The 15,469-nt window shown below is 32.3% G+C and overlaps 1 protein-coding gene across 1 annotated transcript; it reads left to right on the plus strand.

Annotated features, from left to right (window-relative positions):
- The first annotated feature begins 264 nt into the window (after nucleotides 1–264).
- LOC144569685 (peroxidase 45-like) lies at nucleotides 265–4,028 on the plus strand. Its single transcript, XM_078320137.1, has 4 exons — nucleotides 265–656; nucleotides 857–1,054; nucleotides 2,678–2,843; nucleotides 3,415–4,028. Exons 1-4 carry the CDS (start codon nucleotides 441–443, stop codon nucleotides 3,831–3,833), a joined length of 999 nt encoding a protein of 332 aa, XP_078176263.1. The 5' UTR covers nucleotides 265–440; the 3' UTR covers nucleotides 3,834–4,028.
- Nucleotides 4,029–15,469: the final 11,441 nt, after the last annotated feature.

A 15,469-nucleotide genomic window follows, 5' to 3' on the forward strand; every position in this document is an offset into this window, starting at 1 on the left:
TTTAAATCGGCATGCATATATTCGTTTCTGTACGAACTAATTTTCCTTATCTTTAAATTCTATCAATTTTGTTTTTAAGTGATTATTTTTAAAATATTTATTTGAAAGATTTATGGGAAAGTCCAAGGCAGCACAGGTAAATACACCTTTTAAAATTTGGATACCTCTCCCCCCTGTGAGGTGCGACACTCGGCACACTGTCCTGTGTACATACACCCAAAAGCACATTAATTTTCTATTAGAACCCTCCAAGCCGCTTCCAATGGCCTCATTTTTCCAGGTTGGGTTACATTGGAGTCTTGTAGGACCACTCTTATTCTTTCTTTTACCCTCCGTAGCCCTCTCTACAAATTATATTCCCTTTCTTTTCCCATTATATAAACATTCACTTGCCCTCACAAAGAGAGCAAGATACAGAGTGAGAGAAAGAGAAAGCACAAATGGAGAAGGCCCAATTAATCTTTGTCTTCTCAGCTGTTTTATTCCTAGTTTTAGCACCGAACCTAGCAACTGCACAGTTGAGACAGAATTACTATGCCAATACATGCCCGAATGTCGAGTCGATTGTAAGCTCAACTGTGTCACAAAAACTGAAATCCAGCTTCGCAGCGGCAGCCGGTACTCTGCGCATGTTCTTCCATGACTGTTTTGTCAGGGTATTGTTTCAATTGTAACATTATTTGTGTATTTATAGCTACCAGTATGTTTCTTTTGTTCATTTTTTGGGTCCCAAATAATTTTCATGAGGGAGGATCCAAAAGAGTTGACACCAATTTATCATACACTAAAAGTTTGATTGTGTGAAAAAACATGCATCAAATTAATTAAAATTTATAATTTTTTTAATGGTGTGAAGGGCTGTGATGCGTCGGTACTGTTATCAGCGGCGAACGGAGATGATGAACACAATGCAGGTGCCGACGTGACGCTCTCGGCAGATGCACTGGACCTGATAAACAAGATCAAGGCGGCCATTGACAGCAACTCACAGTGTACCAACAAGGTCTCCTGTGCTGATATTCTGGCCATGGCTGCTAGAGATGTGGTTTCACTTGTGAGTACACCTTAATTCTTTAAAATACATATTGAACTGCATGCACTGACATATAGCTCTTAATCTATTACTGGTTTCACTGGTCCAAGGTGTCCTTTTTACCTAATCCACTTTGGCACTTTGCTTTTTGTGAATTTATTACTTGGAGAGTTGGAGCTATGTTTATTAAAAATTTAGATTATGATTAAGATTTGCATGGATGCATGTGCCATATATATCTATTAAGTATTAACGGTTCATGCGATTATAAACTAGAAAATATTTTTGATTCAAAAAATTATTTTAATTGGTAACTCGTGACATTCGCATGTGGAAGTGTGCGAGTTTGGACCTAGTTGTTGGAACTTGTACTATTTTTGATATCTAATTTGACAGCTAATAACGGGGTTCGACCCCATTCGTTGTATACGCGTCAACAGTCTAGTCTCTTTTCGGCTGACCTTTTTAATCATTTGTTTCTCCATTTTGTCATAAACGGAGATTTCCAGTGCCCAATTGAATACTTAATTAATGTCATCGATCATCTATACCTCCAGTAAAATTAGTACGTCTACGGTCTACATATTTATTAATTTTGTGTGAGAAAAAGTTATCATTTTGACGAATTTAACAAGGTCAAATGAGATTTTTTTTTTGAATTGTAGAATAAATGGAGTTCATTAGAGAGAAATTTTATTGGGCAGAAGGAATTATTACGACTATAGTATATTAAATTAACACAAAACAAGATATAATCTGTGAGAATTATAATAATTAAAAAGGAAATTCATGCAGAAGAGAACATGCTAAAGTTAGAAGAAGATAATATATGTCTTGTTAATTAGTTACTTCCGTATAAAATAAAAGCTGGTACGTTGGAGACAATTTGGCACTAAATACTTTTGACGCCAAAAAAAAAAAAAAAAAAATTTTGACTAACAAATGTTGAACTTTTAATGAAAGATTCAACAATGTGACGATACACGAAGACTATAAATTTGAACTATATAACTTGCCCATAAAACCCATAATTACACCTCTGTTTAATATTTGAAAGGAGAGGAAATGAGCCGCCTTTTGTACCGCCCACAATTGTCAAAGGATACAGCAAGAATGTAGCTGGCCTCACGGACCTTTCTTTTCAACAAAACGAAATAAAAATTAATTAAGAAAAGAGTTGCAACAAATAATATCGAGCCTTAGCTGGACCGGTTATAGACTGATAGGTATGCATTAATTGTGCTGCTCTAGCTCTGCTGTTAGATTGCAATCTTTGGATTATTCTAGTTTTCTACAAAGCTAGAGCTCTAGATAATTCTTTTGGATTGAAGCGTTTTCCAAATTCTTTTACGCTATTAGTTTGAATATTATAAGCTCAAATTAAGGTAAAAAAAATATTACATGGTTGTTAATTAAGTACAGTACTGTCTCTGTCTTTGTTGCTCTCAATACCATTTTTACAACTATCATCATTTTGCAAACTCCATTAGTGAACTGAACATACTCTGGAAACTTAAACCACATGAAATATTTTACTTAATCATCATGGAGATATTCTTATACATCATATGATGTTTTGATGGTTTAGATATTTTGGTATTGGTGCACTTCAGTTCTCACAATATTTATGTTTCAAATCGGCAGACTGGAGGACCGTCTTACCCGGTTGAGCTCGGCCGGCTCGATGGGAAGGTGTCAACACGGGCCATAGTGAAGTACAGCCTGCCTGGCCCAGCTTTCAATTTGGATCAGCTCAACTCCTTGTTCTTTGCAAATGGGCTCAGTCAGACCGACATGATCGCTCTTTCTGGTACACCATTGCCACCCTTTAATTAATTCCTGAATGCATGTAATTTTCTTTGATTTAATCATTAGTCAATGTAATAATTCGCATGCTATAAAACTTTGGTGTCTGTAGCTTATATATTTTGAATCTCTCCATTAATCGCTAACATGATTGCCATGTTTGAACTGTTCGGGTATTTTTGGGTCCCAAATGTCTGTAGCTTATAGAAAATAGATCATTAATGCGTCAATTATCTACCTGTCTGAGGCGGATGCTAAGCAAAAAAGGTTGACTGGTTTGAATTAAAACCAGTTGTGTGTTTGTCGGTCGATCCTCCAATTAATTGGAAAATTAGCCTCAACTGTACTGTAAATTGTCTTATTATGTCATGGCCTGTAATACTCGCTTATGTAGCATGTTGACCCATACCTCTATAATAGTATTCCCCAATTTATTAAACACAAGAGCTAGACCTAAGAAAGGCTTTCAATTTATGTACCAAAATAGTAATTTAGTATTTAGATTCCCATTCTTCTTGAGCCATCAGCATTATTTTGTAAACAAATTATCTAATATATATTTCCTTGATGTTTAGGCGCGCACACTATTGGAGTAACCCACTGTGACAAGTTCATCCGACGTATCTACACATTCAAGCAGGCACCACGGTCAAAGGCAAATTGGAATCCACCAATGAACCTCTGGTTCTTACGGCAGTTGCGCAAGACATGCCCGATCAATTTTAGCCCATCAGCAGTCACTATGCTTGACAACCAAACCCCGTTCAAGTTCGACAATGCGTACTATCAGAATTTGCAAGGGTTGAAAGGTATTCTGGCCTCAGACCAGATTTTGTTCAGCGACAAGAGGTCCAGAGCGACGGTGAACTGGTTTGCATCTAATCAGACAGCCTTTTTCGAATCGTTTGTGTCTGCAATGACAAAGCTTGGTCGGATCGGTGTGAAGACTGGTAGCAATGGAGAGATCCGACGAGTATGCACCTCTGTGAATTAGCATTTGGGTATTATTTTCGTTTGCGACATGCAGATTTTTAGTTGACAATTTTTTTTCTTTGGAGAGTATTCATATTTGTTCCCATTCTTTGTTGTTCATGTGATATGTTATCTTTTCGATAGCAGGGCTTGTGTATCATATACTTTGCTTACGATATATACAGAAGTAATTTAAGGTGATTTGGCTTTCTGTAAAGAGATTATTGTGGTGCTGCTCGTGTTTTATGTATATATGAATATATGATAACAGTTAAATACCCTAAGCCTCTTCTTTTTGAGAAAGAAATAGGAAAATGTTTTGAGTTTAACTCAAAATGTTGATCATGTGATTGTATACTTTTAACATCAAATAATTATTTTTATTAAAAAAATTGTTAACATTAGATACTTTCTTTTAATATTTAGTATTTTTTTTGTAATATTTATAGAGTTACAAGACATGTTTGGAGATTGTATACAAGTTTTAGTTTTATTGACCATCGAACCTGTTAGCCACTATCAGGATTTAAAAAAAATATATTGACCATCATTGCAATTCGATATCATCACCTAGACATATTTGGGAATCATAATTTGCAATTCTATATCATCACTATAAATGATTTGAGAATTATAAATATATAAATATTAAGAGAACTATTTAAAATTTTGAAAAATAATAATCAAACGTCTATAAGAATAATATTTTTCTTAAAGTAAAGTTTAATGTTAAAAACGTAATTCATATATACAACAAATTTATTAAAACAAAATAAATACTGAACATATTAAAAAAAAAAAAATACAAGATTGGCACTCAAGAAATATATTCCTCTCTGCACACTAGAAGTATGTGCAAGTTTTTGTAATGTGAAAACACAAAGTTAACTATATATGTTCTGGAATATATTTCTTTCTTAAGTGCCATAGTCATCCTGAACTCCTATCTTGTATGTTTTGGAATATATTTCTTGAGTGCCTATCTTGTTTTAATAAATACAAGTGCCGGAATACATTATGTATTGAAAAATGGGGGAGCAGATTTAGGAGAAATAATCAGAAAATTTAGATTATATTTATGAGAGTGACATAGTCATTATGAATTTTTTTAAAATTCGCTTCAGATATACGCAGAAGTTTGAAAATGACTTGACTCTTAACCCATAATTTAGAAAAAATGAAAATACATTTAAGAAAGCAAGAAATAATGCATCCGATTTGTCCTCCGGATGTTCCGTTGAGTGGGGTAAATTGGGCCGAATCTCGAAGCACTGTACCCAACTCCTATACGCGCATACTGACTGTTTTTATAAATGTACAGTACAGGTATCATTCATGTGAATTAAGTCATTAACAAGAACAATGAATATTATACCCTTCATAAAATTCTTAAAAGGAAGAAAGAAAAAGTCCTATTTGCTGCACAATAGGTACTTTTCTTTTAATTAATATCACATTAATAATTTCAATTGAGTACTATAGGATAGAGATATTTATCAGGTTAGCGAACTTTAACATATTGATAGGGAAATAACTAACATGAGAAATTTTGATAGACATATACATAATTTTCTCATTTAATAATTACAAGAAATATATATTTTTTATTTATGAGTTAATTTGAAATTTTTAATAATTATCCAAAACTGTTGATTTTGACATCATATGATAGATATATGTTTATATTAGACGTATATTTTGCACAAAAATGATGAAATTAGATGCTAGTTTTATCGTTATCAAACACCTTGAAATTGGAAGTTATTTAGTAGTCTTTGATGAAGTATTAAATTATAGAATAATTATTTTAGTACCCGTGCTACAGTATCTGACCTACAGTATCCGCATTTAGAGAAACAATGTATTATGGTCCCCACTAATTACATAGTCTCAACTAATTATTATTCTAAAATTCCAACATCATCATTTCTCTATGGTTCCCACTAATTATATAGTTTCCCTATTATAATTTCTGCACTCATTCTCGCGTTAACCTTTACAGTGGCGGAATACAATGATGGGTAAAGGTTGCTAAGCCATCCCCATAAATTGAAATTTTATAGTTTGGATTGTTTGGTCCATTAGATATTGTAAATTTTATATGCATTAATACCTTTTAGCTCCCGTTATAAAATGAAATTACAATATATTTCAATTTTCAGCCTCCCCAATCTCTATTTTCTAGTTCCGCCCTTGAACTTTCTCTAACAAAAATAGTTGACTTCATAGGAATAAATACTTCAATGCATAGATATAAATACTTTCAGTACTTAGATATTAATAATATGGAAAACAAAATTAAAATTGTGGAGATTTTGCAGTCCATGCAGGAAGTTATCTTTCTGCATTTAATTTTCGATGGCCCCCCGACGGGTACAGTGCTGCGGGTACTATTATCTTCATGCTACAATACCCGCACAATAAATAATTATTCACCTCATAGCTATAAATAATTATGTAAATAGGTATAAATACTTCCGTGCATAGATATTAATATTTTAGAAAAAAAAAATTCGAATTGTGGAGTTTTTGCAATCCCCACAAAAAATTATTTTTTCACATTTAATTTTCGGTGGTCCCCATGTAGATACAATGCGGGTACTGTTATCAGCTTCCTATATTATATTCCAATTGCATAGTATTTAATTCATAACTAAGTTGTCAATCAATATATAATTTTTTTTAACTAGTTTTGTCTCCATTCGAAGAACATGGTTAAAATTACAAAATTATCAAAATTTCTCCATCGTCAGCCACGCACCCTCGAAGCTAGAGTATTAACAATACCCTTAACGGGTATACCCTACCCTACCCGCCCGTGCCCGCCGCCCGGGGTACCCGTGCCCGAGCCCGGATATGGGTCGGGTACTCGGGTACGCGGGTAAGGGCAAAAATCGGACCGGACCCGGTTTTTTTGATCAATATCCGACCATACCCTACCCGACTATACCTGTACCCGACTAAACCCGTACCCGACTACCCGAGTATCCGTACCCGTATACCCGACCACTGTTCATGCCATTTCAAAATTCAAAATTTATATTTTTTCCCCCCAAAAAAATCAGAAAAAAACCAACAAAAAAAAAAAAAAAAACCAGAAAAAAAAAAAAAAATACCCGTACCCGCCTTACCCGTCAAGGGTACACGGGTAAGGGTATAGGACGGGTAGGGTATGGTTTTTGAAAATTATACCCGCCATACCTGTACCCGTATACCCTTGTACCCGAGTATACCCGTACCCGAGACGTACCCGTACCCGTCCCGGGTATACCCGGGGTACCCGTACCCGCCCGAGTATAAATACACTACTCGAAGCACCAATCTTTCCGTGTCAGCTGTCGTGTTTAATCATGAAACAAATTAATTATTTGGAGTAGAACTAGGGTGTAAGGTGTTGCTATTTTCATCAATTTTTTATGTGAATTCAACTCTAAAATCTATTATATTAATTTTAAATGACGAATTTGAACTGCTTATGAGTGAATGAGTGATGCACATACAAAAAGTTTAAACTTTTGACTATGAACGTCAATGGGTGGAACTATTTTCATACCCATATCTACTAAGAATTGACCTTATTTATACCCTACCCATACCCGTTAAGAATTTGTCTTATCCTATCCTATCCATACTCGTTAAAATTAGCGGGTAACAAAATGGTAGTGGACGAATAACGAATAATACAAATATAAGAATTTTATTATTTTTTGTAAATAAACCATCAAAACTTACCATGTCATAAATATGCAATTAATTCTAAGTTATAGAATTAAGTAATAGTTTTTTATTAAGCAAAAAAAAAAATCAAAATTACAAATATCTTTTTTAACAAATTCAATTCCTTAACTAAATAATGAAACATTCAAATAAAAAGTAAAATGTTTAGCATAATATTCTTCTTATAATATAATTTATTTTATATAATTATCCGTTACCCAACGGGTACGAAATAACCTTTACTCGTACTCGTACCCGTTTATCTAGCGAAATTTTTTCTTACCCATACCCATACTCATACCAATATCCAATAAGTTAACGAAAAAAAATCTTACCCATACCCGTTTTATCGAATACGATACGGGTAGAGTAAATGGATAAACGGGTGTTATTGACACCCCTACTTTTGAATTAATTTAATATACAGTCAAATGATCAAAATTAGAAGGTTTATAAATTAATTTTAATGCATTCAATTTTTTGGATGTTTTTTTGACCACTTGACTCTATAAAAAATTAATTTGAAAATTAATTTTTTTTGTATGTAGACGCACCACTCGTAAAGTAGACATATTTTAACAATTCAGATTCGTAATTTGAAGTCAATATTCCAATAGATTTTAGAGTTGAGTTCACAAAAAGACTTTTTTTTTATAATCACATAGAGACTTGATGAACTTAGGAACACCTTAGTTCTACTCAATTATCCGTACTTTTTCATTTATATTTCTTATCCATTATATATTTGTTAGCTGAGTTTCCGTCACAGTAAATCTGACAAATTTCAACAGTAAATTCGAAGAATATCGAAGGAAAAAAAGAAAGAGGAGAGAGATTGTGACCGGTAGGCACGATATTTTATATACAGGGCTACTTAGAATTTTTGCCTTAAGCACTTGAAAAAGGACTGCTCCAAATGCCGATTTTTTTATAATGTCAACAGTACATTTTTATTTTCTTTTTGTTTTGAGGCAAAAACGATCTATTTGTAATGAAATTGACAGCATATATGAATGATCTGGATTTTACTGTTCTGCTTTGATAGTTAGTTATCTGTACCAATTAATGTGTCATAATATCTGTCATAATCAAAATCAAATTATTTAGGAAGACTTTTAGTGCAACGGTAAAGACCTTTAGTGCGGTCAATTTATTATTTTAGATGCTAATCAACCATTTAATTAACTATTGGCACTTGCCGAAAGTTACATTATGAAAATGGCAACTTCCATTTTGATTCCTTGGCCGACAGTGTGTGTCCCAATACTTCCATATTTTTTTTCGAGTAAAGCTAGGGTGTGATGTGCTTACCAAGAGGGTTTGGTGAGCACAACTCCAAAAGTATATCGGATCGACTTCAAACGTCGAATTCAAACCGTTGAAATTTATGTACTTCATGAGTGATGTATATACATATAAAATTTTGAAAGTTTCGAGTTTATTTGCTACACGGTCAAGCGGTCAAAGAAATGATAAAAATTGAATATATAAAACAACTTATAAATTAAGTTATAAAAAGTTTCTTTCTTTGACCGCTTGACCTTGTAAAAATAAACTCAAAACTTTCTAAAAATTTCATGTACATGTATCATTCATGAAGTACAAGGATTTCAACAGTTTAGATTCAGCGTTTGAAGTTGATCCGATATACTTTTGGAGTTGTGCTCACCAAATCCTCTTGGTGAGCACATCACACCCTAGCTTTGCTTTTTTTTTTTTTCTTTTTTTTTCTGTGGTTATAATCAACATATGTGATTTTTTTTTTTTTTTTAAAGTTAAAGCATATTTATTGACAAATGACATACCATGTATTTCATACGCTTGCTATTCTAACTTCCAACTACTTGTACTAGTTTGACATTCATTTAATTAGTTTTGAGTGGATATCTAAACAGTAAGTTTAACATGCAATCTGGGCGTGGTCGTTATGCTTGATAGAAATATAATTGAATTTAAAGATGGTAAAATTCATGAGATTAAATCTTTAGATTAAAAAATTATGTCCCTTGTTTATTTTTGGGAATGACAACAAAAAATAGATTTAACTTCTCAACTTAAGTTTGCCTTATTATGGGAAGAACATGATAGGTACTACAATGGTCTTTTCCATAGAGGGTATAACCAATTTGCATGGAGCAGAGATAGGTTTGGATGGTGAAGAGTTCCTTCTGCCTCATCAGCTGGTGCCTTTGGAAATTTAATAGTCTACAAGGTCTTTAGTGCATAAGTATCTTTTTGTTAATTACTTTGGTCATTTTGCAGGGTTCTGTTTGTAATTTGTGCTTATTTTGGTTGTTCTGAATGGTTGGTAATCAGGTTAGCTTTTGGAGTTTGATCATATTATGTTTGTGTGTAGGTATTTGCTTAATACATGTCTTTGTATGTTGATTGAATTTGATACTGGTATCAGTCGACTCTCTGGTCTCTAATGATTTTTTTTGGTTTTCAGTTTAATAGAAATCGATGGCTTTACCACTTCTTTATAAAAAAAAATGCAATCTGGATAGCCAAAATAGAATATGAATTATGATTTAATTGAAGCTACAAAATCCTTTTGATTAGCTTTCAATATAAAATGCTTATGTTCTTGTCTTTATGACACATCGAGAAACGTGTATTCTTGAGAATCTACAAGTCAATTATCAAAATAGATTTTTGATAGAAACTTCCATTAAAGATTAGTGTGTGGGGGCTCCGCTTGTCACATGACAAAGCATTTTACTCTTTGACACATCATGCCAAAAAGCATGATCAGTCTCTTCACACGAAGCTATATTAACCTTATGTAATTGTCTGAGTAAATTTTAGCACACAAACAGCAGAAAAAACAACAAAGTTATTATTTTAATTGTGCTGTTGCACGAGAAAACAAATACATGGAAGTAAGATAGCTATTATTTTATGTTGCAAAGGCGCTGGGTAACGAATATATGTATTATATTATTTTTAATTGGTAACACTGGCATCTACTACACATGAGAATCTCAGATTATGTTTAATTTGAATTCCAATGCGTCTCTGAGCTCTGGTTGAGACAAAACAAAAACAACAGAACTACGATGTGCCACTACCAGCTTAGCAACAAGATGAGGCATCATATCAAATAAATATATAAATAAACTGCTGCCTGTTGGTAAATTATTATTTTTAAACTCAATTTGTTTGGAATTTAGCAATTTATTACGGGAAGTTACCATTTTATGTTCAATTATAAGTTAGTTCCGTTTTAGTGAATAAAATGGATATTTATTTGAACTTATTAGTTGATATTTGATTGAGAATAGTTGTTACTTATAAAATAAAAAATAATTATAACAATCCCCCCACCCCTGTCCCCCCATTTATCCCCGCAGTCTCTCTCTCTTCCTTAATTATCATATCCCCTCACTTATTTGGCTAAAAATTTCCATTTATCCCCGCATTAAATTAGAGTCATTTAATACCAATCCCTGCATTAATTATGCTTTCCTCTAATAACAATTCCCGCATTAATTATTCCTTTAAAAACAATTTCCGCATTAATTATACTGTTATCTAATAACAATCCTCGTTAATAAATGTTTATTTGTTATTTCTGAGAAGTATTTATCCATGTAACATAAAGTATTTATCCATATAACATAAAGTATTTATCATTATGTCTGAGAGTATTTATCATTGATGTTTACTGTAAGTTGCAATTATGTTTGAGAAGTATTTATCTATGTAACATAAAGTATTTATTCTTTATAATGAGAGTATTTATTATTATGTCTAAGAGTATTTATCACTGATGTTTTACTATAAGTATAATTATGTTTGAGAAATATTTATCTATGTAACATAAAATATTTATCTTTGTAACATAGAGTATTTATCCATGTAACATAGAGTATTTATTATTATGCGTGAGAGTATTTATCATTGATGTTTTTACTGAAAATTACAATTATGTCTGAGAAGTATTTATCTATGTAACATAAAATATTTATCATTATGTGTGAGAAGTATTTATCATTGGGTGAGGGGATTGTTTATTTAATGGTCCCTAGTTATGCGGGGACCATCCAAAAAAAAAGGAAATTTTGTGCGGGGATAACTGACAAGTATTTATGAGGAGATTGTTTATTTAATGGTCCCCAGTTGTGCGGGGACAATTCAAAAAAAAAAGAAATTTTGTGCGGGGACAATTAATGGATTGATTTATTCAGTCATAAATAGAGATCATTGCATAGGGATTAATACTTTGCAAATCCAGGATAAATACTTTGATGATTCAAGTTAAATACTAACATTTTCTGCGGAGTATTAATGATTGAGCGGTCCCCCCCATGACTTTTTTGGCAGTTAGTGCGGGGTTTTTTGCGGGGATAGACCTGCGGGGATTGTTATCAGCGTCCTAAAATAAATTAGCCTAATTAACTATTATATAAGGGTTCGTCTGATAACAACCAGAAGTCCATAACAGTGGAATAATGCTGTTATTCTGCTGAAAAACATTGTCAAATATTTTGTTATATCGTCATAAGAGCGCCATAAGGATGGAATAGCACTCTTAATTTATTTCTATTAATTAAATTTATTGGTTTTAATTTAACGTCATATTTGGGCAATATTTTTTTTTTTGTAATCGATCTACTTATAATATATCACTTTATTCCCATTTAAAAATAACTAAAAAAATTATTTAGTTTCTTAAGTAAAAAAAAGAAAATATGTATAGAAAAGGATATGATATATCTTGTTTTATTTTATCTCATTTAGAAATTATCTCAATAAGAAGTAATATATATTTGGTTTATGAAAATAAAATATGTATTAGACTGAAGAGAAACTTATAGAAAAGCGTCTCAACTTGAAATGAAAAAATATCTATATACAAATTATTTTAATACCATTGATTCTTTTTAGTATTTTACGCCGGTTGAACATGATTTTATTTATTTCTTATTTCAATTTTAGTTTATATTTATATTTATTGGGTAAAATGAAATTCTCTACAATACTACTATTCTTCCACATTATACTGCTCTTCCTACAAACATTTTATAAAGCGAAATTAAATAGTGTAAAAATAATATTATTTTATCCTATTCCAATAACACTATTCTAATATTTATTTCAAAATAGTACTATTGTAATACAATTTAAATTTAGTATTTTAAATAACACTGCCTTGATTTACCAAACCATCTCTTAGAGAATTCGACAAGAAGATTAATGATTACTGTTCAATTTCTGAATATTACTAGCCATCATTACATAACAATCACGGCTGTGTTATTTAAAATAATTACAACTGCGTCTACATTTATAGAGAAGAAAATAAAAAGTCCCCACCTATTTACTAATTAGGTTTGAATAGATCTATTTGCATTCTTTGATTTCATGTATATGTTATTTCCTGACATAGCAAATTAGATAATTTTACAAGTAGCTCAATGTAAGATTTTCACGATTCTTAATTTAAACAAAGAAAATATGTATAATAGCAACTTTGTAAATTGTTGGATCAATGCAATCGTCTATGAACTTTCAACCAAAAAAAAAAAAAACCCCAAATGTTTGACAAATTTTATACGTAATCCTGAATCATGACTATGAACCTTATGAAATTACCTCTTAATCCCTAATTTGTTATTGTGCTTATCAGGAAGCAAATGTTTCTTTCTAAGATTTTTTTTTTTTTTTCTAGAATTTTCCTTGACGCAAATTGTGGGCCATTCCATCATCTCTAATCGTTCTACTATATATGGGTTGGGTCCATTGCTGTAGTCGACAAGCATCTTATAACAATTAAGGACATATAGTTTTGTGATGGAGATATATAGCATCTAATCTTTACAACTTTGCTCCACTCAGCTTCCAGTGGACCATAATATTTGAAATTTCTTCTTTAACGAAAAAGAGAAGATTGTCATCATTATCGTTTCACTGGCTAATACTAACTAAATTGACAGGTCAGGATCTCTCTCCTTTTCTAAAAAAGTACCAAAACAAAATCTCTAAGAAAAATTAACGAATATACCTTTATAATCCCAAAATACAAAAACAAACCAATGGACCACCAGGATCCCCCCCCCCCCCCCCCCCCCCCCCCCCCCCCCCCCAAAAAAAAAAAAAAAAAAAAAAAATCAAGATTTATTTTTTCAGGTAGTAAAAATGTTCCACAATGCCAAACATCCCTCTGTTTTTATATCTACGAAAATCGAATCTCAATGTAAACCGTAAACAAACTGCAGAGATGTGGCATGTAATTGTCAGATCGCCGGGTACCTGAAGAAAAGGGCTAAAAAAAATATTTATAATAAAATAAGAAAGATAGCTCCCCCAGCTATTTTCTTATTACTGGGCCAGGTGGACTTCTAGCCGACTGCCTCCACACCCAGTTTCATTTTCGGCCCTATTTAATCAGTAATGGTATGTATCTTATATTCTTATACCCGATAACGATTCATTAGGAGAGAGAGGGCGACAGAGATGCGGAATCCGCTAATTATTTCGTCACGCTGAATTTATAAACAATTTTTTATTAAAAAAACTATTTTTCAAAGTTGCTAAATAAGAAACTCTTCTACATTTTTAAAATTGCATTAAAAACTGCTACATTAGATTAGAAGTTTCAAGAATTTTAAAAATATAATTGTAGATAATCAAATGAATCCAGCGAACAAGTCTGTCTAGTAAGATCCACTAGACTAGAATTTTAGAAATATTGTAGTCAACTTTATTCGTTCCATGCCTTCTATGTTATTTTCAATATAATTGCTGTCTCGTGGCTAAACTAGTAATTTTGTTAGGAGTAGACAAATATATATAGTTGGCAAAAAAAAAAAAAGTCAACATAATATTTTCTTTTAAAGAAGTGGATATACTCACCAATTTCTATTGAACTAGAAGCCATTCCAGATTTAAGTACTGGTACCATCCTATGGCACCACCTATGCGAAACAGAATGAAACATTATCTACTTGGGTATTACAAGCCAAATACCTAGCTGATACATAGTAACCACATGAACAAAGTAACACCGAATAACAAAACCTGAATTGACAACCATAGAGGATTAAGCATAAAGGACCCTAATAAAACAGAAAATCCACAAGACACCAAAAACTGCAAAATAACACTTGTAGCTCGAAGAAACATCATTAGTCTTCACTGGCAAAACCTGTGCCTTGCAAGATAACATAAGAAACAACATCAGTCTTCAGCAATGCTATATTCCAACCAATAGGGGTATTGACCACACCAAGAGTTGTTAAACCTTCTCAAATAACCACTTATGTCTCTTTAGAAAAATCGTGATTGTTTGGTTGACATGACCCTTTGCCTAGATGATCATTCTCATTTGATGGATATTGAGATATGAGTTGCCTTGAAGTGGAATCATAATGAGGTTCTTGTGAAGATGAATTAACTTTATAAGAACGATTAGGGCCTAAGCTAGACCCGATTTGTTGTGAATTGCGATTCTTGTGAAGATGAACCAATTGAAAATTTAGGTCCCATCTTGTAGTATCTGTCCATTCTTTATTAACAAATTTAAAGAAAAAATTAGAATTGCCTTACTAATTGATCCACATGAAAACAAAAAAATGAGCTCAGTGTCCTCATTTAAAATCAGATGGTAATATGTGCATGATTGCTGATGGTAATATGTGCATGATTGATGATATATATTGACTGCAAATTTAAAAGAAATTAGCTTCTAGCATCCTACCATCGTATATCTTATTGTTTTCGAACAAAAATATTTTAAACCAATGAAAAAAGTGTGTATAGAACAAATGAATACAGGAAAATAAATTTCATAACCAATCTATTGGGGTCTTCATCAGTTCGGTTCGGTTGAAATCGAACTGAACTAAGAAAACAAAAATTATAATTTAGTTTTAAAAATATAACCGAACCAAACCGATTTAGCATTGCAACCAAATCTAACCAAAGTTTTATTTCAGT

This window comes from Carex rostrata, chromosome 18 (assembly GCF_964058835.1).
Source record: "Carex rostrata chromosome 18, lpCarRost1.2, whole genome shotgun sequence".
Taxonomy (NCBI): domain Eukaryota; kingdom Viridiplantae; phylum Streptophyta; class Magnoliopsida; order Poales; family Cyperaceae; genus Carex; species Carex rostrata.